At 40.3% G+C, this 27,522-nt stretch overlaps 1 protein-coding gene across 1 annotated transcript in view; it reads right to left on the reverse strand.

Moving 5' to 3' along the window:
* Positions 1 to 27,014, reverse strand: part of PLPPR5 (phospholipid phosphatase related 5) — a gene marked incomplete at both ends in the record, with an annotated part of 42,527 nt that extends 15,513 nt beyond the window's left edge. The window contains 3 exons of the mRNA XM_080349255.1: positions 3,970 to 4,220; positions 6,509 to 6,641; positions 26,784 to 27,014. Of these exons, the coding sequence (XP_080205381.1) occupies positions 3,970 to 4,220; positions 6,509 to 6,641; positions 26,784 to 27,014 (615 nt within the window). The remainder of the gene's footprint in view (positions 1 to 3,969; positions 4,221 to 6,508; positions 6,642 to 26,783) is intronic.
* Positions 27,015 to 27,522: the final 508 nt, after the last annotated feature.

Below are 27,522 nucleotides of genomic sequence, written 5' to 3' on the forward strand. Positions count from 1 at the left end.
AAAAATCCTTTAATTCTTTAATTTCCTAACAAAAAATGGACAGGCACTTAAAGATGAAGGAGAGGTGAAACGACACCAGGCCAACACCTAAAGACGGGATCAAAGAGTGACACTAAGCAGAATGTCACCATGTTACCAGCACTGTGACCCAGACTGCCTTGCTGTCTTTTCCCAGTGACTCATAAACAGAGCAACAGCAAACAAGACACAGTAGAAGCCCAGGAGCAAGAGCCTTGCAGAAAAGATGATCACGGGCCCAACAAAAGCTCTGCAGAGAGGAAAAAATTATTTGTCAGCTTTACCTGCCAGCCCTGCCTGAGGCTATAGCTGAGGTCCAGGGTTCACAGTACAAAGCAGCAAAAGCAGCCTACAGACCTAAGGGATATGTCAGTTATCAAGACATTAAACCTGCTCCTTTATCATTACAAATCCAAAGCAAGTCTGAAATGTATGTGGTAACACTAAGTTCAAACACTACCCTACAGATGGGTTGACTGTTCTTGTCAAATGCAATAACACAATAAAAAGTAAACATTTACCGAACTAATTAAAATTTGTCTTGAACTACAACTAGCAATGACCTAGATCTACAGCACCAAAGGACAACTGTTAATCACAAGTCTTTTATTTAAATCCATGGTAATAGACTGACTAAATTCTCATATATCACTTCAAAATCCTACCAAAAAAAGACCCATGACTTTTCATTTCTATGTCTCTGTTGTGGAAAAAACCCAAGTATGTGCATACTTGGCAGCTTCAAAATATATCTCTAATTGTCCAAGCTGTGTCTGTATATGCATATCAAAATGTGGCTTATACAATTACATTTAACTTAATAAACTTGCAGTGCTTGCCTTAATACCTATGTTAGCAGGTAGTGTTTCAGCTGAGAAAGGGTGAATTCCAATACTGAAAAGAAATGAAAGCTGATGCACTCAACTTGTTAATATAACTCACGAAAAGCAAGCAAACAAAAGATCTAAGACAAGTTGAGTAGACACCTAAAGAGAAATCCAGGTAGCAGCGAACTTGTTTAGAGATTCTGAAACAGATTTACAGTAGTTCATTTTGAAGACCCTGGTACACTGATAAAATAAACCTACAAGTCTCAAGAAGACAGGTAATGCATCCTTGAAAGTGCCTGGGTTTGGAGCAGGGTAGAGACTAACCATAGTGCTGACATTCAACATTTCTATTGCTAAGTCTTTCTTGATAGGTACTGAGGGAAAGTAATGGAGGTAAACATTACAGAGAGGTCTAAATATTAGCAATACAACTGTTTGAAAAAGACTGTACTTCCAGCAGGAGGGGAATTCAGAGTTACCATAGCAGCCACCCACTCTGAAAAGAGGGGAGGGGAGGAGAAAAAGGAAGACTCAAGAACTTAGATGAAAAAAGAAGCTATTGTTAACAAGACAATATGCACAGCTGCTAGGTGATAAGGACATGGTTGCACTTAAATGGAACAAGATAGGGGAATTATCAGATAAAGCATAAGCTTTAAGTGGACTGATGGGTGAAATCACCCAATTCTGACATTGTTTTTGTTGCCCGCTCAGAGAGCAAGGACTCTGGATCAGCTTGCTGTCTGCTTATGTCTTTAAGCTTGTTGTGTTTTTTGCACAGCTGGCTGAAATGTTCAGGGAGGCTTCTGTAGCAATCCGCCTCCCTCCCAAAAATTTCTGTTAACCAAAAAGAAAGCACATTCTGTATCCAGAGATTATATGCTCATGAAATACTAGCAGAGTAATCCATGGAAGTCTTTATGTCCATGCTTTCAATAACTGTTGTACCACAGCTCATACAAAGAGTAGGCTCTGTTTAAATCTTCTACTCCAATGAATAATGATGAGAAAGTTGTTGTTCAAGGCAAACTATCCTGATAAACATCATGACAGTATCAGGATGGGACCCCAAATATTGGAACATAGAATTTCTTTCCCTGGTGTGTAAACAGTATTTTTAGTTGCAACCATGCAACAGGATTAAAAAACAATAAATAAATAATAATCTCCCAATATTGCATCAAGGATGAAAATTTGCAGACTCTACAACTCAGCTGATATATCTTAGCAAATAATTCTATTAGGCAGCCTATAGGAATTCAGAAATTCTAAGAACAGTTCATAGTGCTATAGTTAATTGATGACAGTGTCACGCATCATGCAGTGATATAGTAATGACATAGGATATATTTATTTTTGAAGTTATTGAAAGATTATGAAGTCATGAAACAGATCACAGTGGTTTTAATTTTTGATGTTGCTAACTGCATATTGACCACAGACAAGACAAAGTTTGCATAAAATACTCTTGCTCATATAAAAAGCCATTGAAACTAGGTATTACACCTTACTAATGTCTACATTTGTTTTTTAAAATCTATTAATATTATTTTCCTTCCTGCTTTGCAGTAGCTGAACAGTTGGTTTCCTTTAGTTACTGTGACTCATAGCAACAGTGGAAATCCAACTTTACAGATGGATGAGAAAAATAGGAGCAATTAAAATGAAGAATGCTGAATATTTTCTAAAATAGCTTGTGCCAAATTTAGAGGTATGTTTCAGTGAAGCAAAGCCTTAGATATCTCCCCAAATAAAGACAATACTATTAGGAGTCTTACACTTGCCTCAAGTTAGAATAGAATTTTATTGCTCATCTCCTATTTGCAGATAACACTTTCTTGTACTAACTGATGATCCACATCTCTTAAACAGACATCACTCACAAGGAATTTTTGGTAAATGTTACTGTCAGTGCTGCAGATTTTAAGCAACTAGTTCTAAAACCATATTCAGAAGCAGAGTTGGCACACTGTCTGTGGATGGGGTTGGGATCTTTGCCATGTTGGCAAGTATCAGTTTCCAGATCAATCAGGAACTAGAAGTAAGCTTATTAAATATATGCTCAAAAGCAACACGCACATATATATACATGTGTATATATGCACATGCACACACACACATGTATAGGCAGGCGACTGTTCAAATACTGAGGGGATTCAAGGGATGACTCCAGCAATGACCACAGAGGCGCACACACACTTGGTGGGTTCCCCACCGACACAATGAGCCCTGAGCCCAGCCAAAGGGCGACAAAGGACTGTGACCACCAGTGCAGCTTGGGTAAGAGACTCCCACAGGCACGTGCCAGGGACAACTTTACTAAGCACAAGATGTACTTCTGCTTAAGACCAGAATGATGCACACTCCAAACTAAGCCATAGAGTACTAAGCAGAGTTACTTGACTGAGATTCATGAGTCACTCTGCCTCTCCTCTGCCTCCCCACACTTCTCAGTAGCCTTTAGAACAGCTCTGCTTCCAGGCAGTAAATACCAGTTTTTACCCTAGCCCCGCTACCAGAGAGGAGAGAGGGAAGGAGGACTGGATAAATTAATTGCAGAATAAGAGCCAAATGGGCTTCACATGAGCACTGAGGTACCTCTACACACGAACTCTAGTACCTAAAGGCATGCACAGTTCTCAGGAAACCTGCACAGATCAGATACTTACATATGCACACTCTTCTGCTTCACACCACCAAAGAATACAGCTCTGTGCAATTCTACTTATCTGTGCTGGGTTAAAACATGGAAAGGAACCACTACCAGTCACAGGCAATCCCTGACCTTTCTCTTTACCACCCAGCAAAGCCTCCTCTCAAATTGCCTGGAAATGGGGAAAAAGTAAACCCAGAGCTTGATTATCCTAAATCTATAACCCTTTTTGGACAACTTGCCCTCTCTCAGGGTTGTCTTAGCTTTCAAGCCTCAGAGAACCACTATATCTGTAACTGTCAGAATTAAGTCCAACTAATTAAATTCTCAAAGGCCTCATAGAACGTTTACATATATAAAATCAGACAAGAGTTGTCTTATTTTCTCCCCATTCCTCCCTCCTCCCCTCACACTGTGAGCTGTTTGCTCTCAAAAATATAGTGACATTAGATAGTACAATATACTTACAGCCAGATACATAGCTGCATATACGCTTAGTGCTGCTTCTTTGGATGGGAATGTCTTTCTGGCTTTCATGATAAGGTCTGGATTTCCAGTACAGGCATGTACGCTACTGATGAACTGTGTATACTGTTTACATCCAAGTGCTGTATAGTTGGGTTTACAAAGTGCAAGAAAATGTGGTGCAAGATTCCCTGTTACTACTTGTCCAGCATTTACAAAGATGTCCGTTGCAAACAGTCCAAATGCGTAAATTCCTAAAGAGGGAAACAAAGAGTTAAATTTCCTGACAATTTCAGTCCAGGGCAACATATCATAGTATTTATCACAGTAATATACCAGCTCTTTCCATTTAAGAACCTGAAAAACCCTCATGTGTATTGTACCCTAAAGATCCTGGCCCATGTAGGGGATGGTACTTTCCTACACAACTGCAATAGCAACACTGTGATGTACCCACACACACAGTCTCCCTCCATCCTTCGGAGAAACACGCTCACCTCTTGTGCAAGCAGCCCACTTTCCCAGGCCTCCCAGCCACGAGTCTGCACTGCTTGGGTTCGCTGGCTAGACTGGTACGTAACTTTTGCCCATGTTCACTAAACAAAAGTGAGAGAGGCAAATTTTCCACCCTATAAATCTGTTTGAGAGCCAAGGAAGTCAGGCCATGATGGAGAAGTAACTTGAAAAACAGTAACACACACTGGACAAACATTTTCTTTTCCCTTGCAGCTGTAAAGAAGCTGAAGTACTGAATAATTTAATATTGCCATGCACGAGTGATCTTCATCTGCCTTCTACTATGTACATCTCTATGCATGGCATATTAATCACAATATCACCACAGTGAGCTAAAAATCTATATATTTGAGGAGCTGCTTATACTAAAGAGTTGTTTGGTTTTGTTTTTATTTTAAACAGACATATCAGCAAAGCATTAAGCACAGGTACTTGTTCATTCGAATGGAAATGCATCTATCTGATTACTTAAAGAAAACAGAATTTTGCAATTCTAAGGTCCCTTTCTATCCTTTCAGAAGCAGAAGATGAGCCATGGAAGGAAATGCAAACACAGCACCCTGCCTAGGAGGCAAAGCCAACAGGTGTGTGTCCAAATTCCACCTGAGCTAGAGATTTCCTCTTGCATTTCCACCGGCAAATCACCTTACCTTTCCCATACTTCTATTCACTGTGAATATAGCATGAGTTCTAGCAGTAATGGGGCACCATGAGGATTTTAATGGACGTACACTACAGCAGACAGGATGCCACAGAAACACGTGTTTCTAAAGGTTAGGGGTTTTTCTCCAGCAAAGCTGGAGGATGGAGAATGATTTCTGAGATCCTGGCTGGTCAGCCATGTCACACTAATGTTAATTCACCCTGAGCTGCCAGACACTGGTGAGCAGTAGATTGCGCCTGGTTGAGTGGCTGCGCAGAAGGGCCTTGTCAGCAAGCCCCGAGGGCGTGCACTGCCCCAGCATCGCTGGCCACACCACTTTGTGTGAGCAGAGCGGGTAGTGACGCCTCATCTGGTAGAACAGCATAGAGGTCACTGTTCATCCCTTCCTTCTCTCCCAAATTTTTAATTTTTGCTTCTGTGAGCAAGGAGGGCCCACCAAGTGGGAAAGGAACCCAGGCACTGATTACACACAGAGCAAATGGAGCAGGAGGAGCTTCTCATTGTCACCTGCCACCTCCTCTGGATCTATGCAAGGCAGTCTCATTCTTACTGAGTTTTAGCACTCAGTGTGACAGCAAGCAACCGTGCTCTCAGAAGGCAGGCATGGCTGTTACACAAGCACTGCAAATACAGACACAGCTGCACATCCCATCCCTCCCACTGCGACTGGGGCATACAGGAGGATTAGCTGCCCCAAGGCAACGTTCCTCCAGCTGTTTCTCTTAGATACAAGCAAACAGAAGTGAGCCATTCTACAGCTCCCCTGCACAAATTAAAAAGCAGCATCTGGCAATACACAATAGACATTTTGAGTGGTGGTGCTTCTCCCTCCAAAGACACAATGACATAGAAAGGATGACATCTCAGACCTGCTAAGATCCATGGTGGAGTTACAGCTGACTTCAGTGGAGCACGGCTCTTGTACAGTTTTCTGATAGAAACTATAATGCAGTCTCTAGGCTAAGAAAGTACCTAAACTGGGCTTGGCTTCAAACACGTTTATATTCCAAAGTCTTCAACTTTGACTGCTATGTGTGTGCATAGCCAAAAGAAAACTATCAACTATAGGCATTGCACAAGGGTATCTCCCTTCTCCACCCTGCTCCAGGCCTGCTAGTTGTTTGTCCTCCTTGTGGTCTCATTTTTTTTTCTATTTTTACTGCTGTTTCTGCAACACTTTTTTTTTTACCCAAACTTCCAAGAAGCTTCATTTGCTACCCAAAAGGAGAAAACTCACTGTACCTGAGTTAGGACTACACATGAACTGTTGTGCAGTTACCTGAATACTTTTCCCAGGTCAAAATTAAAACATAATGTATCACTCCCACCATTTAGAAAATAAAGCATTAATTTTGCTCATACCAAGGAATCTGATGGTCCTGCGCACCAGTGGATTTATATAACAACAGTCTCCAGTTAATATTGTTTTTTCTTGGTTTTCAAAATCCTTTGTAGCTAACTGTAGACAAAACACTGCAGTTTCTCCAACGATAATCTTAGGGAAGCAGAAAAAAAGGGAGAGAAATGGTACATCAGATTACAGCAAGTAAAATGTACTAATATTACAGAGAAAGCTATCTCAGTTTAAGGAAAAAAGACCAAACCAGCACCAAAGACAACATAAGTGAACCATGTTCTGTATGTTAATCTTCTTATGAGAGAAATATGCCTTGCTTTACTTTATTTGCATTAAAAGAAAATAAATTTCTATAACCAGGACTTGTAATCAATATAACATAACCTAGTTTTCAGGATAAGGGGAAAGAGAAATAGATCTATTAGTTCAAGAACAACAGATCACATAGTGCACAAGATGTGGACCAAAGTAAAGGCCTAATCCTGGAAGATGCCGAACATTTCAGTTCCCACTTGGCTTTCACCGACACTCAGGACTTCACAGGGTTGAGCTCTAAATTCTGGACCAAGTCTGGAGCTGAGGGGGAAGGAGGCATGGGAAAAGAAGAAAAAAAAATGAAAAAATAAAAATATCACAACAGAACTGCTAACATCAAAGGATTAGTTTGCCAGGAGGTACTTAACAGGGTTTGCTTCATATTTTGTCGGCTAAGTTTATCAAGTCTGGCTTTAGCTTTGTTCCTCATGCTTGAACAAAGTGTCACCACTAATATTTTAACATTAAGCATGGCCTGTTTCACACTCATTACACCAAAATGAATAAAGTTTGCATTTCTATAGATCATTCACATTACAGCTGGGAAGGGAAAAAAAAAAAAAAAAAAAAAAACAGCTAAAAAAAGAAAAATTTAGATCTTGAATGTAAAATATCCCCTCTGAGATGACCTTTAATTTACTCATGACAATTACGGTAAGGAGACTCAACAGCCAAAGCCATGCCTTAAGTGTATATCTATCAAAACCTGTGATACTGAAGCTTTATGGCAGGTAGCACAGGTATGGTCAAAAAGAGTAGAGCATTAAGGCCAAATACTGACCACTGTATTCCAACTTTGATTCACGGTGAGCCTTAAAGGCAAGGCTCTGCCACTCTTCTATATGAAAGTAGTAAAGCTTATTGACAGGTACATCACACTTTGATCAACAGAAATGAAGACCAGCAAACTGAAGTCTCCATACTACATAAATACAATAAATAATGACATCAAATCTGATTAATTGCATAGGTTTTTACAAACCTTTGACCCAATAGGAAATTACAAGTGTTTTCATATATCACAATAGGTCTGAACACAGCACTGGCTTTCAAAAACACCTATGGATGATGTCTCACAAGCACAGTTGTCAACAGAAAGAATGCAATTAATGACCTTACATAGTTATTTGTAGATCTACAAAGATGACTTTGGGCTAAACTGTGACACACAGAGGGGGAAGTGCTTCTTGTAAACAATGTGGCACAAATAACAAAAATTACTGTGGTGACAAGTGCATAAAAAGCAAAATTCAGTTTGTCACAGAAACAGCCATCATCTGTTAGTTTAGACTGGCTTCAGATCCTAGTGGAATTTTCAGATGAAACAGAAATTTCAAAACCTGATCTAACAATTATCCTCTTGCTAATGCGAGCGAATTTTTAACATACTGAAGTAACACATGATCAGTACACGCTTGAAATGTATCTCGACCTTGAATTCAAGTTCATAAAAATTATGACAATGATAAAGAGAATTCAGCCCAATGACCCCTAACAGTTCTCGAGAAAAGAAAGACACAAAGAAACAATTTTAATGTGATTCATAAAGGTGAGAACTGAAACACTAAGACTTTCACTATGAGTCACAGTAATTCCCGTGTTTCCTCTAGAATACTGAAACATCAAGGACTAGGCAACTTGAACACAGTCAGATTCTGTTAACTGGTTTGGGGATTTTTTTTCCCAGTCCAATACATTTCAGTAAAACTATTGCAGATTTCCAATCTCTAGGAAAAAGCAGAATCAAATACAAGGGAAACACCTGTGATATACAGAGCAAAGCCTCTTGCAAGAACACAAAATGTGCCAGTAAGCTCAGCTCTCCAGCTCTGAACAATCTTGGAATCTGCTGATCTAGGAATACAGGTTGTTCTTCTTGGCTGCAGGGAAGCTGGGGTCAGCAAATGGAAGAGCTGCTCATTCATTCATAGGAAAGGAGATCCTCACTCCCAGCAACCTGTCTTCATCAGCTGCATCTAGGTCCTTGCTGCTGGCAACAGTTTTTCCTTGTTACATCTCCTGTCTCTGATGGTGACCTGGATGAAGAAAAATCTCTGCTCCAAGAATAGCAGGGAGCAGTGTTCAAGTTTTTCGCTGAACAAAACCAGCTTCAGAGTGAGTACATAGGTGCAAGGGTCAGAACGATGCAGAACTCAGTCAAAGAAAAAGCTTTTGCTACACTAGGCCTAGTGCTCTGCCTTCAGAAGTAATCAGAGTGGGACATGTCATTGAGTACAACACACATTCATCCCTATGCTCCTGCGACTTTGATAGAACCTTTCTGGAATTTGGCAATAAAAACAGGTTCTGTATTTTTCTGTACTGGCAGCTCAGCCAAAGCTGTTCTCCTTCCTCCAGCCTTCAGCACAAGCACTGCTCATCTCAATAATCAGCCTATTGATGTTTCAAAGAATGGAAGGAAAATCTTTTTCAATCTCAGTAGGTCCCAGGAGAGATTCTGTTTCCCAGTGCAATTCCATCCCCTTTTTCTCTCTGGCATCACTGGCAATAAGAAGCTGTACAGAGCGGAGAAAAGGGAGGGTGATGTCCCTCTTGCCCTTTACTATAATTTGCATGTCTGCATATTCCAGGAAGGAACAATTTTCTGTATTCCCTCTGGCACAGGGACCACCGTTACCCCTTGCACTGCATATGCGAGTTGCAACCAGTCAAGAATTGACATTTAAAATAACATAATTACTTGTGTACTTCTTGGCTAAGTCTTGGGGCAAAAAGTTTTTGGAATATTCCAAAACTGATAGTGAAGGACTGCAACTGAGAATCTGAAAGCTCTGACAACATAAATTTTTGGACAGAGCTACACGTGTTCACATATAGAAATATAATTTGCAATGAAAAAAGTGAGGCTATTAGAAGTATCTTTCACCCTGTTTAAACAGGGTCAGACCTCTTTAGATCGCTGTACAGATTTCCTGAACAATAATGTATGTTAAAATTCTTAACTCACAGATATTTTAACAGCTGTTAAAAGCAGAGACCATCCCTATGGCTGAGGAAACCTTTTGACATATAATTACAGCATGTAAAGTATAAGGAAAAGAACAATTTTCACTTGACTAAAAATGGGAAGTGTCAGCTCTCTAATATTCTAAAAAACATATATAAAAATAATTTTCACAGTCCTCAGATAAAAATGCAGTGTACATAACTGTTACAAGAAGGAACAACACAAGAATGATCGTCCTATGGGCATCAGCTCAAGCTCTGACAGGTAGTGACTATGTCCTTGTTCCACTACGGCTTCCCTTTGTAACCTCCAGGAAGGCCCTTTGGCCTGGTTCACAGTATAAAGTCGATTAGGAACAATACAAAATAAGTCACCCTACATAACAATATTTAACATCAATGCATACTTCAGAACTACCATTTAGATCATCCTTTGTTTTCGTGGAAGCATGGAAAAGAAATATTAACCCAGCAAAATCTGAATTACACGAAAAGTTCTCATAACCATCTTCATGACAATCATATCCAGTCTGCGATGTGACAACCCATTTGACAGCCGGGAACAGAGTTTGGTAGGAGAGAGATCTAAAATTAATATTTCTCCTTGTTTCATCTCTCAGCTCCTGCTGAACTTAACTAACATATTTTCATGGTGGTTTTGTACTAGTAATATACTTATTGCCAACCACCCAACACCTATCCCTTATTTTCTGCACAGGGTACTTGAAGCATTTAGCACACATTCCCTACAATTATTCCTTCCTTGCAAATAAGTTCAGGTTTTTTCCATATTAGTCATTTTTCTGAATCCAGGCAAGCTGTTCCTAGTTTTAGCACTGCATGTCAATTTAGAAATCTAATTTGTCCTTCCCAAACTCATCCATCCAGTATATCCTTATCTTGGTTCCAAATTCTGAGCTCTTTTTCAACTTGAAATGTCAAACCTGACTCATTCCAAATATTAGATCTACAGCAGCTCTGACCTTGTTGATTTTCCAGTAAGCTGACTCCATAAACACACTTTCCCTAGTGTCAGTTACGGTTTACACCAGCCAGCACCTATATAAATAAATTACCTTAAATCTGCAGTTCTGAAATACTAATTAAGTTTATTTTATGGACTACCTTCTCATATATGATGTAACTCCATGTAAAAACCCAGGATTCAAGTAATAATTAAACATTAATTTGGATGACAAGATATCTGACGGTATATTCATGCATTTAAATAAGATAAATCCTGAAATTCAAGGCTGATAATCTCTGTTTGGGATTAGGAAAGAAATCTCAGTGTATAAATTCATAGATCTTTCCAGCTAACGCCTACTTTAGGATATACAAATGTTCATGGAATATTTTATATGGGCCAGGGAACATGGTAGAATACACGATTCCCTCCCTCTATGCCAATTCTCAGGGTTATAGCTACAGCAACCGCTGAGATATACAAGTAACAGTGAAAAGCAGTTACTGTATTAAAAAGACCACTAAGCATTCATGCATATTCTGAAGTTATCAAGTTAAAAAAACACTGTAATTTATCTTCTGACTTCTTTTCATTCATTGTATTTCTCTCATTTAGGCATGACTTGAACCCTAACCAAGGCTTCTGTGAGACCATCTTCCAGACATAACAGGGCAAGGGTTTGTCCCTCTGGGGAATGAGCATCTTAGGCAGTTCACAGCTCTGTTTTTCTCTCTAAAATAAACTTCCTTATACCTCCTTATCAGGTAGGAAGAGAAACTGGGAAATGAAGCTAAAAATCTTGGGAGTGATCTCTGTATCTTTAGGTAAGTTGTTATCATTTAAGTTGTGTGGCCTCATCATTCATTTCACTTCTGAGCTCCCACTTAAAGTGTGGGATAGATTTCTTTTTCAAAAGAAATGGCTTTCATAGACTTTTTGATCCTGCTCCTTTTCTTTACTTTTAGCAAGACCATGGGCTATTTCTGGCCTATTTCCCCTTTAAAAATGCGATCAACATACCACAGAGCATAATGGTCTCCAGAGTTCAGAAAATCTAGCTGCATAAACCCCAGTCCTTAGTGATGCTGTAGATAAGCTCCACTCTGCTTTAAGCTAAAATTGCTCTGTGAGGTGACAGCCCTGGCAGGAAAAGCAGCAACAGTATTTCCAGCAGTAGCAATTTCAAGTTCATTATGCAGAGCTTTCCCTTGAGGCCATTTTCTTTGTGTTTTTCTTGTTCTCATTGCTTCTTGCTTGCTTAAACTGACAGCAAATGCCCTGGTTGATTTTCACAGCAGCGCATATTCTATAGTAAAAAATGACCAGTAGTTTTGAAGAAAATTGAAAAAAAAAAAAAAATCCTAGATAAATCTGTCCGCTGTTGATTAAATACAAAATATCCCCCTTGCATTCAGCATAGAGAAACAGGGCCATATTGCATAGCAGCTTCCGAAAGTCTGGCAAAAAGACATGAAAAGCAAATCACTTTTCTAGAGAAAGATGTGCAGGGGAAAAAAAAAAAAAATCACACAAAAAAAACCCACTCAGCATTTTTTCCCAGTAAATTTTGTTTTAAAGATACATACTCTCAATTTTTTGATAAAAATATCAACATTTTAATAGGGTTCTTGGTCTATATTTTATCATGGCCATTCAGGAAAGACAAACAGCAGTATAAGTTTATATATCTAATAGCTAAATATTATCTGCCTTACTTCTCTTTAGTGCACATTATGGCTACACACTATTAAATACTAACATTGTTTCTGACAGGGACAAATATTCTTTACTGCTCTTTGGAATACATTGTACACAAAGTATGTAACAGTGGCAAAGGTTGCTCACTTCACGAAGGCTTTATTGCTATTTGAAAACAAGAGGCGCATAATAACCAAGCACTTACAACTAGGGTGCTTCGAATGATCCCCATGAGCACATAATCACAGAGACATGGCCAACTTCATCATTCACTGAATTATCTTCATTCATTACTCTACCATATGACAGAAAAGAAATAGTGAAATATTTTTAAGTACAGTGGCTTTAAAAGCTTCCTCTTTTTCCCCCCTTCTTTTCCCCTTTTTGCCTGAGCAATTGATGGTGCAGGCAAACAGCATCTCCTCTAGAGCCCATCTGTATTACCCAAGGGGCAGAGCCTCTGCACAGCAGCCTGCTGCTGGCACCAGGGCTAGAACCACATATTGCCACAGCAAAACCTGGTTATGTAAAAGATCGTTTTGAGAAAGAGTTACCAGGAGCCCGTTATGTAGAGAGTAACTCAGAGAAGGGCCTTGTGCCATCATCACGGAGGGACAGAGCACGAGCCCTGGCGTGTGACAGCAGGTCCTGCATTCGATGCTCCGCGACAGAAGACGAGGGTTGAGCAAGCAGTCCCCCGAGGCGCACCAGCCCTGCCGGGCTCTGCCTTCACAGGAACATTCCCTCTGTATTCAACCTGCCTTACCCACTGCATTTGGCATTACACCATCCTCTGCTCAGGTCTACAAAACTGCTGCGAGATGAAGAGTATCCAGCTGCTCCGCACTGCGGTTCTCTGGGGGATTAGAAATGGCCAGGACAGCAGGAACACAAGCTCAGTGATGCTAACACGGCAGTCTGGGGGCCAAGTCAAAGTCTGGCACCTGGCTCCAGAGCGATCTCACTGCTGGTGCTGTCACAACACTGAGACAAGTGTTCTTGGCAAACACATTTCAAGAGGTATTCGATAACATACTTTGGTGAGAGGTCTTTTGCCCATGCACCAAGCTTTTCTAACTTTAAAAAATTAACACACAAAAGCTAGGGAAAAAATAAATAAATAAATAAATATATATATATAAAATTCTTGACATCTAAATAAAGCAGTAATTTTGATCTGAAAATGGTGAGGGGAAGAGAAAAGAATTAATTCAAAACTGCCTTCTAAAACTATCCATTCACATTTTAAAAGGCAAAGTTACTTCAAGCTGAAATACTCCAGATAAGGTTCTCATAACAGGGAATTCATACAGGTTTTAAGTTGTTCTCATTTCCTTTTTGCAAAAACAATGATGCCATAATCCAGTTTCCAAGTTCCACACTTCACTCTACAAACAAACCTGTTAGAAAGCTAGGTTGTAATATGACCAGAGATCAACTAATTTTAGTCTCCAGATCTCTGACTGATACCTGAAAAAGGTGGTTGTTAAATGTAATTATTTTGAAAAATTATCTTTGAAAAAGAACTTTACATCACTTTTTTCCTTTTTCAGGTGCTTAGCTTCAACCTTTATAATACCATAATATTTGTGAAGGAAAAACAAAATGTCCAAAGTCCTACCATTTATCTTCCCTATGAGAAGATGAATTCCTGAGAGCATGTTCAGTTCTGCACTCAGCTGTATCAAGGAAGTCTTCTACTGCATTGCAAGTGACACATGTGCAAAAGACTGTGGCTCCCTATGGCCTGGCCTTGGTAAACCCCTTTGTTTCTTGCCTGTCCAAGAAAACAGTATTTGTTCTGTCTGTTGAGGGAGATTGATTTCTTAACCCTTCTGTGCATGTTGCAAACATTATTACTTGATGAGCACAATACCAATGTTTATGATACCCACCCATACCAATGACCATTTCCAACAGCGATGTTACTTTACTCTTTAAACCTTAGGTGATCTACACAACTGCACTTTTCTACCCAGGAAATTCAAAATAATTCAACTTAAACGGTCTTTCATCCTTGTTTGAATAAAAACTGATCACATAAAAGGCATATCTTAAAGATTCTGGTCACAAAGTAGTGGTTTTACAGTCAGGTGGAAGCCACCTGTTCTCAGACCAAGGAGAATATCTGAATTTCCTGCTTTTCACCCTGTCTTGCATGAAAACACACACACATAATTTGTTTTTATTTGTGTTTGTTACTGTCAATTACTTTTTGATCTATAATGATAAATTTAAGCAGACAGCTCAGTAAGACGATTCTATACCTTTTTAATTAAAAATTATCTGCATAATAAAACAGCTTCCTCTGAAAGCATGTATCTGGTTTCTAGTATCTAGTTTCACTCCTATTATAATGACCTCTGTAGATGCATCTCTTCCTTTACAATTAGCTTAAGCTACAGCATTACTGGCAACCCATCAAATACACTACAGTAATTATCTTTTTCCAGGTGAAATCAAAGGTTACATCTCCACTAAATTCAACAGGGGCTGAATTAGTCCTGAATGTCTATGGCAAAGTGGGGAAATGGATCTTAGTTATGAAGATAACGAAACTAGGAAGCCAAACCAATTTCACAGGGAAATACTACTAAATACTTAGGAAAGAAGTTTAACAGGTCAGATAAATCAGATAATGCCCACTCCTGAGCATTCTTCTTATATGATACTTCATAGTCTTCACATTGTAAGCAATTACTGCAAAGGACCCGAGTATCACTAAAAATTAGTTAAAAGCATTGTAAAAGCCATTGCATGGCAAGCATCGGATCTAGAACTACGACTTTATTCTGAGCTGTCTCATATCAAAGCTACTTGTGTATATTTTATAGATTCAGCATAAAACTAGCAGTAAAACCAGAGAGCAACAAACTCTGACAGCATTAAGCCACATTTCTAGTGTCTGTGAAAGCCAGGAAACAAATGACCAAATAAAAGTTTCCAAAGCAGAGACTGCAACTTGTATTGACACTTCAGTGACAGAGGCAGATCAAATGAAACCGTGGCTCTATCAAAGTCAACTTGTGAAGCTCCATTGACTCTAGGCAGACCCATGATATTACTCTCAGGATGGTCACTAGAGATGCTGATCAGCGAGAAACACCAGAAAGAAAGAGATCAGAAGTCCCTCCTGCAGACACCCCCAAACAAATAGCAAGCCCAGATACAAAACAATGTGTGACCATTCACCTGCATCTCTTTCCTCAGATTTGAAAGCTGTAATTTCACAGTGTGCAATTATTTCTCCTTAAGAATGTTATTACAATAAATTAATACACTGAAGTGATGTTTATTAGAAACAGAATCTTAATGAGGGCATAGAAGTGGGAGCAGAGAACTGTTTATGAGCATCAGAAGTTTTAATAATTGCTTACCTCTTAACAATGCAACAGTAGGGAATTAGCCAGCAAGCTCTTCCACAGAACATTGCATAGCAGTACCACATCCCATTTGTCTTTATTTGATACATATACATGTAGAAACACTGCTTCAATAATGATACTGCATATCCTGTAGATCAAATATAGGGCATTTACTTTACGGTTTTCTGCAAATACGATTTGCACCACTACTGTCACTCTCTGAACTCTGCTACACAATGTCTATTTTACTGCTCTGGCCACAAATCCAGATGGCTGCAGATGTGGAGCTGGCAACACTATGTTGTCTGACCCTGTTCGGGAGTTTGCACAATGCAGTGCTTGAATGAAGAGGAAGTCCCAAGTGCCCTCATTAGCACAGCAGCCAATGAGCTGAAACAGGAGCAGCAAGAGTGGGGAATTTCAGCAAAAATTTCCTAGTACAGGAAATGCCTACAAGACAGAGGGGAGATTGTATACTTTGCTGTGAAGACAGCAGAGCATAAAAACAGCTCTTTTAGGCATGCAATGGTATCCTGAAAACTAATTGCGAAGTCTCAAGGCCAAAGTAAGCACAGCTACTCTTCTTTAATATGTGCTTGTATCTCCTTCCAGTGATAAAATGGGGCATAATGGTTTACCTTAACAAGAATCACCTCCTTTGCATAGAACTGTAAAATAATAGTAAACATGTTGCTGGCTTTATCAAATATCTTCAAAAAAGCTCAAGTGATGAGAGAAGTGTTTTAAGGATGAATGAGTCTATTTAAAAATTGTAGATCTTATGAAGCTTCAAGGCAGACTATATAAGAGCTGCCATTTGGTCTCCTCTGTGAAGACAATAAAGGGGTGTTACATAAAATATGTAATTGTTATGTAAATGTACATAAATATATTGTGGTTTTAATCAGTGATGGGTGTAATCTCTCATTTAAGCAACTTAAGATATTACTAGAAAGAGAAGTTCAAAGCATGCTGTGTGGAATGGTGCTTTCACACATTCAATGATATGTTAACCTTTTTAGGTATTCTGGTGTGGTAAACTAATTCACACAGTACTTTTTGCCCTTGGCATTCAAGGTTAAAAACACATGTGAACTAAACTATGGATACAAATCAACCATCTAAGCATGAGTATTTTCTGGCAGCACATCGTGCATACACACTTCCATATGTAAATATCTTCAAGTTTTTTAAAGAAAGTCTCTGCTTTATGATTTCCTTCTGCTTTTCATCATACAACAATTTCAATCAATTCATAAATACAAAAAATACTGAATAAAACTGGAATGCTGACTCTGAAAATGAATGTGGTTCCATAAAAAGATTCTATCAGCACCATGCTCATTCACATATACTACTCCATCTCAGGAAAGCCTTGCTATTTCAAGTAGCACTGAAGCATGCGATTAAATCCCACCAATACCACAATAATTAATTAACAACTAGTACATACCTAGCTCTTGTATAATTCTTTTCATGCACAGGTCTCCCAGTGCTTTACAGAGAAGCCTAGTATCACAATTACCGTGACAGCCAGGCAGTAAAGGCTAAATGTATATCCTCCTTGGGTGGCCAGATCCTTTTATCAAGGCAAAGCCTGATAAAGCTCAGAACCCAGCTCCAGACATTCATTCTGCCAGCTGCACATGTGTACGAGGTGCTTATATACACCAAGGTCAGTCTGTCTAAAAGTCTCACCTGCCTTTGCTAAATGCTCTGGAAAGAACCCCCGTGACTGAATGAAGCACTGACTTCAGTCAAGCGTGAGCACAAGTGTGGCAAAGTGAAAGTCATCGTAACAGCTGGACTGTCCTCACCACCGCTCACACGAGTGCGCTCGAGGCGTATGGTACAGTGCAGCACCAGCTCCTCATTCCTCCCTCAGGCCTCTCAGACACTCACACTCACATCTGTGCAGTTTGAATGCACAAAGGCAGCAAAATCAAGCCTGGCCTCATGGCAGAGCCCAGATACACCCCAACAGGTCCAAGGACACCCCCATAGGAACAGGAGAGGCAGAAACTGAGCAGCCAAGAGGCTCTGGACACCACGCTAAATCTATGTAAGTATGATCAAACTACTAATAAATATGCACTGAAACATGGGCATCTCCACACATTGTTCTGCATAGAGGTGAACCTATGCACAGAGCCACACGCTTCTGCAAATGGGGAGGTCAGACTTCAGACATCAGCCAGGAGCAGTGTAACTGTATGAGGTCTCCACTTGTCCACAGAGACATGTTACAGACTGTGCACCCATTCTGTAAAAATCAAAAAAAGTAGCATGTATTGGCCTAAGTCTTAATTAAAGCTGGTCAAGCTCAAATACTTCACCTTGTGCTCCTCACAGGCTGCAAGTTGCACATGGTTGGTTACGGCAGCTCAGCTGACCCGTGATTAACAAATCTTTAAGCAGAATTAATTCAGTCACGTCTGAGCCCTAAATTGCTATGGACATGTCACAGAAATCCCTATTACTACCCAAAATAACTATAGTAGGTAGCTGAGTTCCACTTACTGTTTTCTAATCTTTAGTATTTGATTTACAAATAGGGAAAGTACTAATTGACCAAATAAAGTCTTTATAATATTATTCAGAGTTTGAATGACAAAAAAAAGAAAATAAAAAAAAATGTATGACTCATGTCCCTTTTAAAGACTGCATGGAGCCTCCCAGCCTAAAGTAACAGGTGTTTCAAAATGCTAGGTAGAGAAAAAAAAGAATCAGAACAGCAGGATACTGTTGTGCTGACTTCTGCTCCTGAGATGGTTTTTAAATTATTATTATTTAGAAAACAAACAAACAAAAAAATCTAGTTTAGGAATGAATGCCTTCATACATACTCCTTAACCCTATGTGGGTCACAGGCAAGAAGTAACATCTGCAGAGAAAGAAAAACGCTATTTGTAAATAAAAAAAACCTTAAAATATAGCTATATTGCAATTATAATTAGTTGTACATTAGTAAGTATATAAGGTTAATGAAATTTTCACATAATGTATAATAATTACAATGGATAATTACGATACATTTATACAAGACATGCAAAATTACAGGTAACAGCGTACATTGTCCAGAATGATAATCAGAAGTGAAATCCACAGCCTCCTGAGCTTTCACTCAGTAGAACCAGAGGGTTTTTTTATTGCGCCTCATAAGCCAGGAAATGGTATCCAGGATGGAGAGTCTGTTTTGAAGTGGTACCAAACAATTTATTGGATTAATAGCAGATTTAAAAAAAAAAAAAAATCTTAATATCTATATAGTAATTTTTCTACTAGATATTTCTTAGTGCTTTACATCAAAAATAAACATATTCCCACCTCCAAGGGAATAGAAGCGATCTTAGTAAAGCTAGCTTGCTGATCAGAGACGGCAAGTGCTAGAACTTGTGCTTTCCTAATCCTTGTCCAATACCATGTTCACTGTACTATGCATAAATACTAAGGACTAGCATGTTCACAGTGGATAAGCACCATTACAATAGCATGTCACATGTACATGTCTTCTAAATACTATAGATATGGTAGATCCTGCTCAGCTAGGCTTTTTATTTGCAATCTATGAGGTACCACACCTCAGCTAAATAAGAACCACTCATGATGAAAGCTGGGCCATCGCCGAGTTCAATGTATCTGAGGGATCCTGCAAGAGCATTGTAAAGCTTTTTAAAAGCCACACTGCTTTTTAGGCTGAAAAACACAGCTAAAGCTACTTACAATTCTACTTTGGCTGTCATTTATTTCGTATCATATGGACACTTATGTCCTCAATCCTGCATGATGCACAATGACCAAGAATTGTTTGGTTGAGAAACTGATTATTACTTCAAGCCTACTATTTTAGATTACCAACAACGCGTACAAATTCCCTAATCGTATTGGATCAGTTGGATTAACAATTTCTCACTTAAACATAAGTGCATCATTTATAGGACAAGCAGGCATTCAGCTGTTGCAAACAGAACGCTGTCTGCCTTGTTCACATCTGCTTGCCACTTTACTTCCAGAGAGCCCATCAAGGGATGAAGCATATGGCCCCGATAGTGTTAGTGTTTGTAAATAGCATGCATAGCAAGCACGGCAGAAATTACACATTCAATTGCAAGCACAAACATAACTTCTGCAGGCACTGTTCATGTAAGCCACCACAGCACCAGAGGAAGACAGCTAGATAAAGAAGAATTCCCAAGAAAAACCACAATAGTTCTGAATCTTTTGTTGTTTTTCCTGGTTACAGCTCTGTCAGATTAGTGGTTTTATGCTGGGATAAAAACAGCATCAGACTATCAAACCATGTATTTGTCTTGCTATGTGTCCCAACAGGCCCATACTGACATCTGGCACACAAAGTTACTGCAGACTTTAACATTGTGATTTATTTTTTATTATTAAGTAAAGTTGCAATGCCATTTTACTTTCACAGAGGGAGAGCATGACATAAATTGTGCCTTAGCTTTAACACTTTAACATCTCCTGCTGGCATTCCCCCCTTCCAAAAAAAAGTGGCTCTCTGAAGTCCCCAGCATTTGCACATTAAAACCAAGCAAACAAAACAGTATTTTTTACGTCTTTCTTCTTACCTGCCCCTTAATGCCAGAATAGCAGAAGACCAACTACCAAGAAAAAGCAGTTGCAGCTGTGCACACAGGTTGAAACAATTGTGAAGACAGAGACCAAATGGGCCCTTCAAGAAAAACATGATCACAGAGCAAACAAGGTATTCTGGCAATTCCTTCTTCATGTAAAGTCTTAAGAGCCGTCAAATGTGCCAAAGAGAAAAGGACACATATATGAGTTTTAGCCAACCAAAGATATTCTAGGATTATTGAAACAGGTCACATATCAAAAAGCTAAATAGAGTTTTTCATACAAGTAAAACCATTTCCATTGGATTTCAGAGGATAAATTTAGTCTACCCAATTCATACAAGTCCAGACATACAATTCAAACGTTTTGTTGCATTACCATTGTAATTTAAAAAACCGCGTTGGGAGATGTTCAAGTATTGCAGCTAGTTACCTAGCAAAAAGGCTTTACTGCTCCCAAAAAGAGCACGAGGACAGACTGAACACTTTGCTAGGTGATTCCTCTAACTACCTCTAGAGCATGTACCTAAAAATGAACACTTGAATACCTCACTACACATTCTTAGAATTTTTCGCCCTGTAACAGAGGTGCTGGCAACTGTGCATCCTTGAATTATTTATCAAGTTTTCTTGATTTCTTTCTGGCAGAACTGTCAAAACAGCTTAATGTCCTTCAGGATGCAGAGAGGCCACTTCTAGTTTGAGTAGCAGAGTGGGAGAAAACTCTGCTCGATCCTGACCCTGTGCTCTAGTTTTTTCCAATAGTATCAAAGTGTCCATAGTCACTTTGTCTAAAGTGACTTGGTACCAACCATGAAGTAGAAAAATAATCAGTCTAAAATAGATTGAAGAAACATTTGTGAAGGTAGTGCTTTTTTCTGACAAAGGTCAGGAGTGAAAAGCACCTCGAGTTCTCAACTATGAGGTAAATGTAGAGATTCTTGGCACAGCAAATTCACAGAAAATAATTCCAGAAATATTTATTTTTCAGAACTTTAATTCTAAATTGTTTTTCCTTAAGTTATAACCAACACATAACTGAAATGGATCACAATCCAGCAGCCTTTTTCAGGTACAGCACTAAGTTTTATCAGAGTACAACAGTTTCACTGAACTACAGGTTAACTAAAAGCTATTCTAACAAGAACATTTTGAAAACTCAATCTGATGGAATCCAATCAGTCCCTGATGCCACAGCACATGGAATCATAGATACCAGAAGGGAAAGAGGGACCAGCAAGTTCAAAAAGGAAGAGTGAAATAGGAGCAAGTCCAATCACATCAGCTGGGAGCTACAAGCTGGACACAAGCAGCACATCTCCTTCAGGTCTCTGCATATCTTTCAACTATTCTCAAAGTGCTTACACCTGGAACTGTTAAGACATCAACAGAGACATCAAACGAAGGGAGACTTATGAAATCTGTGCTGATCCTTCAAAAGGTAACTTCTCTTTCTCATTATTCACAAAATGATCTTGCTTTTTCTTAAAGCATCAGAGTACAGTAAATTTGATACATGGTCTTCCATCTCTCACTTTACAGTCTTTTTGTCAGGTTTCAAAATTCCTTCCTCAAATGCTCATGAAGTAGAAAGTTACTGACTAAAGCTAATCTGAAGGTAGAATGCCTGATTCTTAACATCCATTCCTTGTTTGGGATTCATCCAGTCTACCAAAAAAAAAAAAAGGCAACAAACAAACAAACAGAATACAATACCTCATGTCTGAATGGCAGATATTTTTTCCATGATGATATGAAGAGGATTATTCTAAAACAAATTAGTCTTTAATTGGTTTACAGGGGAAATTACGAATATGCTAGGAATTCATGTAGGCAAATAGAACAGTGTATATTTTATGTGTAAGTGCCGTAATCACCCGCTTGTTACTTGGAAATAAAAACAAACATTTGCATAATAAAATTGTTTACACATCATAATGAAAGTGTGTCACTATCTCCTCCTGGGTTTTATACAACAGTTATTGTACATCTTAGGTCCAATACTTTGAGTGTTACACCCATTGTTGGTTAAACACCTTTGACATTTTATGTAATCCATATTAGTATGTGGACTCATTAAAAGAATCCTTGAGTGCAGTTAATAGTATTTTAGAGAGGTAAAAATTACTAAGATCTACCAGACAGAAATAATGTAGAACTGTTCCCTCTATAGATCCTGAAAACATAAGACACTAGCCTCACAGCTCTACAAATCACTTCTACTGGAAGCTAAAGGATTAGACTGACGTGTATTTCCCAAGCTACATCTGTCATAACAAGTCTAAAAAAGCAACCAGCCCACTGAGCAAGAACTGGCACTTTGGGAAATGGCTTAAATAGCACTGAGCTCTCAACAAGCACTTTTATGCTTATTACATATTTGAAGAGACTTAAATCAAGAGTGTACTTCTTGACACCTTCGTATTTGACTTAAAGATAAAAATTAAAAAAAAAAAAAAAAGAAAAAGAAAAAGAAAAAGAAAAGGTTTATTGACAATTCCTCAGTGTGCTGGAGATTTCTGGATATTAGTGCTATAGACAGTACAAAGATGGGAGGGCAGAGCCAGCAGTACTCTTTTAACCTTGAGTCACAAAGCCATATGGGAGGAGGAAGAACGGAGCCCACTGGGACACTGCCTCTGTGGGGGTCTCATTCTTTCGTCACAGAATCTCACACTTTGGGCACCTGCATTCTTCTGATTGCAATTTCAACCTCATCTTCATATTATAGAAGATTTTCCTGTTAGTCTACCTAATGCTCTTTATGTAAACACATCTACTCACTCAGGCACTACCTTACCTGTGCCTAAAGATATGACTTAGGAGACCTTCCACAAAAAATACTCTAACCCTGGAATGGGCCGTATATATTTTGTTATACATTAAGCTGCAGTTGTTTTCAGCCTTTTTTAAAAACAAAACCAAACAAATCCAAACACATGGGCCCCCAAAATTCTCCAGTGGAAGAACTCATAAATTACATATTTAACAGGTAAGAAAAAGTGCATACGTCCTTTAGCAATAATCCATAATAAAATACAGAAAACCAAAGTTGCAATGTATCCTGCTTCGTTTCGTGGAACCTAAATAGAAGCTGGGAAACGAAGAAGTTCTTATCCTACAGAACAGCTGCTGTATTCCTCTATAGGTTTGCTACAATTGCTGTTAAACCTATGAATCAAAGAATGGTGTGAGTTGGAAGGGACCTTAAAGATCATCTAATTCCAGCCCATTGCCATGGGTGGACACCTTCCACTAGCCCAGACTGCTCAAAGGTCTATCCAACCTGGCCCTGAACACTTCCAGGGAGGGAAGTGTTACTAGCTGCTACCTGACCTAGGAGATACTGTAGAATAGAATAAGCTCAGCTGGAAGGGACCTACGATGACCATCTAGTCACCAATGATCATCTGCCTGATCACTTCAGAGCTGACCAAAAACTTGGTTAATACGATGTAAATGCTTGACCAAAGAACGTAGATACACAAACCACATAAGTCTCAAGTGCAGAATACAAAACCCCCTTCCTTCAGTCACCATTTCCCTTTCCCATACCAAAGCACCTGCCAGTCAAGCACTACAGGAGAGCAAGCAGCCTCTGCTTCTGCCCCAGGACTCCCCTTTCCACATCAGACTCCTGAGGAGCTGTGACCTGACAGCCAGCAGCATCTGTGCTTGGATGGCACGGGGGCAGATGGACTCAGGAAAGGACATGTGGCAGCAGTGCTGCACCAGGGCTACAGGAATGTATTAGTAGGAAGTAGCATTTTCACGACTAACCCAAAAGTTTCCAGGACTAACATAATGCCCACAGGTATATCCCTTGCAAATAACCCAGCTCATTATTTACATTTCAGCACATGCACCTTGCTGCCCTGTGACCAAACACTCAGCTCCACCACATGGCTGGAACTCAGGTCTGCTGCTGCAGCTCTGATGTGGCACAGTTTTGGAAAAGCAGCTGCAGGACAGCCTCACAGCAGCAAGACACTCACTGTCGATGTGATGCTCACCAAGGCAGATCCGGCTACCAGGACTTTACTTTCCAGTTTTCTAATAGCAGGCATGTGGAAAGAGGAAAGTCACTGGAAGAACTCATTCTCTGATTTTAGAGCAACTTCATTAAAACTTAATGCAGTGGAGCCATTGATTGGGTCACATTAAGAGTACTCCAGTTATTAAGAGAACTTCAGTTACCTTGAAGCACCGTATGGCTCCAGCTCAACAAGTCCCATCCCTCAAAATAAAACCAGTTACTGTGAACACCAAGGTAAAGACTCTTTGTTGCTCTACCTCAAAAATCCAGAAATGGTATAAGCCCCACAAAAATGAAATAACACAAAAAAAAAAACAAAACCAAAACCAAAAACTCTCACAAATCATAGTATTTAATAAACTATATTCCATGACAATAATGATTACAGGAGGGAAAAAAAGTACAACTTCATTCACAGAAGTTGCTTTGTTGAAGGAATATTACTTTCACCACTTCTTTCAATTAAAAGAACAAGCAAAGGCAATGTTCATACCATACACAACTGAGCAAGGGCTATCCCATGTAAACACTAAGTCCAGGAGGATTTTCCAAGGAGAATCAGAACTGAATTCTATCTGAAGGCTGAAAAATGTTGCCTCTATTTAATAATGTTAATGATTAGACTTAATGTTGTTGAAATAATGAGACTGACATTCCCAGGAGCTGAATTCTCTATTTAATAAAATGGAAACAAAAAAAAAGCATCATGGGCAGCTGCAATGTGGTTTTCCATGCCCTGACCTCCCAATGAATGTGATTTGCCTGAAAGACTGGTGACTGGGACAGGAAGCAAGCTTAAATATTATTAAATTCTATTATTAGCTTTTTGGCAAAGCTAATTAAAAGACTGCCAACCCAAAATGTCATGGTGATTTCTCTGACGTAATCATCTAGCACCCAGGAAATGAATGGAAGCTACCAATCAATTTTGCTGACACACATTAGGAAAAAGAGATGCTCATCATGAATACCTGACATAATCTTTATAACTTCCTGAGCCAAACAAAAGAAACAGAATTAAAAGCAAAACAGACACCACATGCAAACAACAGAAAAATGTCACTAACAAAAACACCCCTTAAAAATCTCAACAGCATTTGGCGGTTCTGAAGAGCAAACAAGTAAACTGATAAATAAAATGGTCAACTAACTGATGTTAAAATAAAAAGGAAAATGAAAGCAAAAGGCTACATAACATCTTTTGCCAAATGACGTAGTTCCATCTGTAAGGAAAAAAAAAAAAAAAAAGGTCTTAAATAGTAAGGTTGAGCCTGACCATGAGGTTTTAAGTTGGATACCATCTGAGACCTCATGGTGCTACAATGCAGAAGGGAACTGCGTACGGGATTACCATAGTATCACCTTGATGAAGCCTTCCGTTCTAATATTTTTTATATTTTCCTGAAGAGGAATTAATCTGTGAAACTACTAATATCTTAAGAGGCCTCTTTCTATTGCAGGTATTTGGGGGTTTTTGTTTCGTTTTGTTTTGATTCCAGTGCTTACAGTTGATTAAAATAAAGTCTTCACAGGGAGTTTCTGTATATGTAACTCTGCATACACCCGGTAAGTTTACACATAATCCATCCCCAATGGTTAAACACTCCCATCTCATTCCCTCTGTCTTAGCTCCACAGTATGGTCAGGGATTATTAAATGATGCTCATGCCCTTGTTATCTGACAATGCAAATACTACATTCAACAACTTGAAGGGAAGACAACTCTTAGCTGTTTTCCAAAAAACCCAAAGTAAATCAATGAAATAAATCTCATTTTAGATACATCTATTTAAACCTGATTGACAGACGATCACATTCAATTAGAGACACATAGGTTTAATTCGCACATACATCAGCAATTGTGACATATGGAGACAACTAAATCAAGCAGAACTGCTCTCTGCTCCTTACACATATGATTTTACTTTCAAAAAAATAAACTGACAGAGGGGTTTTCTAATTGGTACTGGGTAAAATAGTATCGAGTGGTTGCTAACAAGCAGGTTTCCCTCAAGTAGCCCATCTACCCGCAACCAACAAACGTTTCGAGAAATAGAAGATTATTTTTACCGAAAGGAGTCGAACGGGGCTGGCAATACAGGCTCTGGCAGTTACATAAATCAGTGCTAAAAATAAACTTCAGAGGCGCGGGGCGAGCAGCGGCAGGGGCCGGGGTCGGGCCCGACTGCGCTGCCCACCGGGGCCCGCGGGGCCGGGCTGCGGCGCCGGGAGCACGGAGGGTCCCCGCCCGCCAGGCCCACCCTAGAGCCACCCGCCCGCGGCGCGGCCCGCCCCAACAAGTTGCCAGAGTGGGGGCGCGGGCTGATCCCGCTTGCTTACCACCAGCACGGGCACGCCTGCGGTCAGCGAGTAGAGCAGCACCGGGGGCACGGCGCTGCGGTCCTCCGGGCCCGGGTAGGGCTTTCGGTACGCGCCCTCATAGCAGAAGAAGCCTTGCACGTTGACCGCAAAGGTGTCCGTGTACTCGAAATAATAAGCCAGCATCACGGTCCCAGCCATGATCACCATCTGGAAGTAAAGCATGCTGGTGAGCGGAGAGGGCACTCGCATGTACGTGGGCTCCGGCGGCCGCGGCAGCCCCCCTTCCCGGCGGCGCGCTCCGCCCGCTCCCCGGCGGCATCCACCGCGGGCGGAGGCGGCTCGGCGGCGGCCCGCAGCGCGGGCAGGCCCGCGGGGCGGGGAGGGCAGGGCAGGCGGGGCCCGGCCCGCCGCTCCGGTACCGGCTCCAGCGCGGGCGCCGGCTCGTGCAGCGGGCGGAGCGCGGCGGAGAGGGGGCGGCTCCGCCCCGCCCCACCCGGGAGCAGCCGCCGCGCCGGACCCCGGCCCCGGCGGGGAGGAGGACGGGGGCTGGGGAAGGCTCTGTACCGGCTGCGAAGGCCGATTTGAAAGTCCCCCGGTCCCGGACGGCTCCCACGGCACGGCCCCGCGACCGTGATTAGCGAGTGAACCCGCCCTGCCGCCTCCTTCTCTCTACACCGAATACACACACATACCTGTACGACGGGCGTGTGCGGACAGGGGAGCTCCCGGACCTGCCCGCCGCCCCGCCCCGTCCCTT

Source organism: Nesoenas mayeri (genome assembly GCF_963082525.1).
Source record: "Nesoenas mayeri genome assembly, chromosome: 8".
NCBI lineage: Eukaryota > Metazoa > Chordata > Aves > Columbiformes > Columbidae > Nesoenas > Nesoenas mayeri.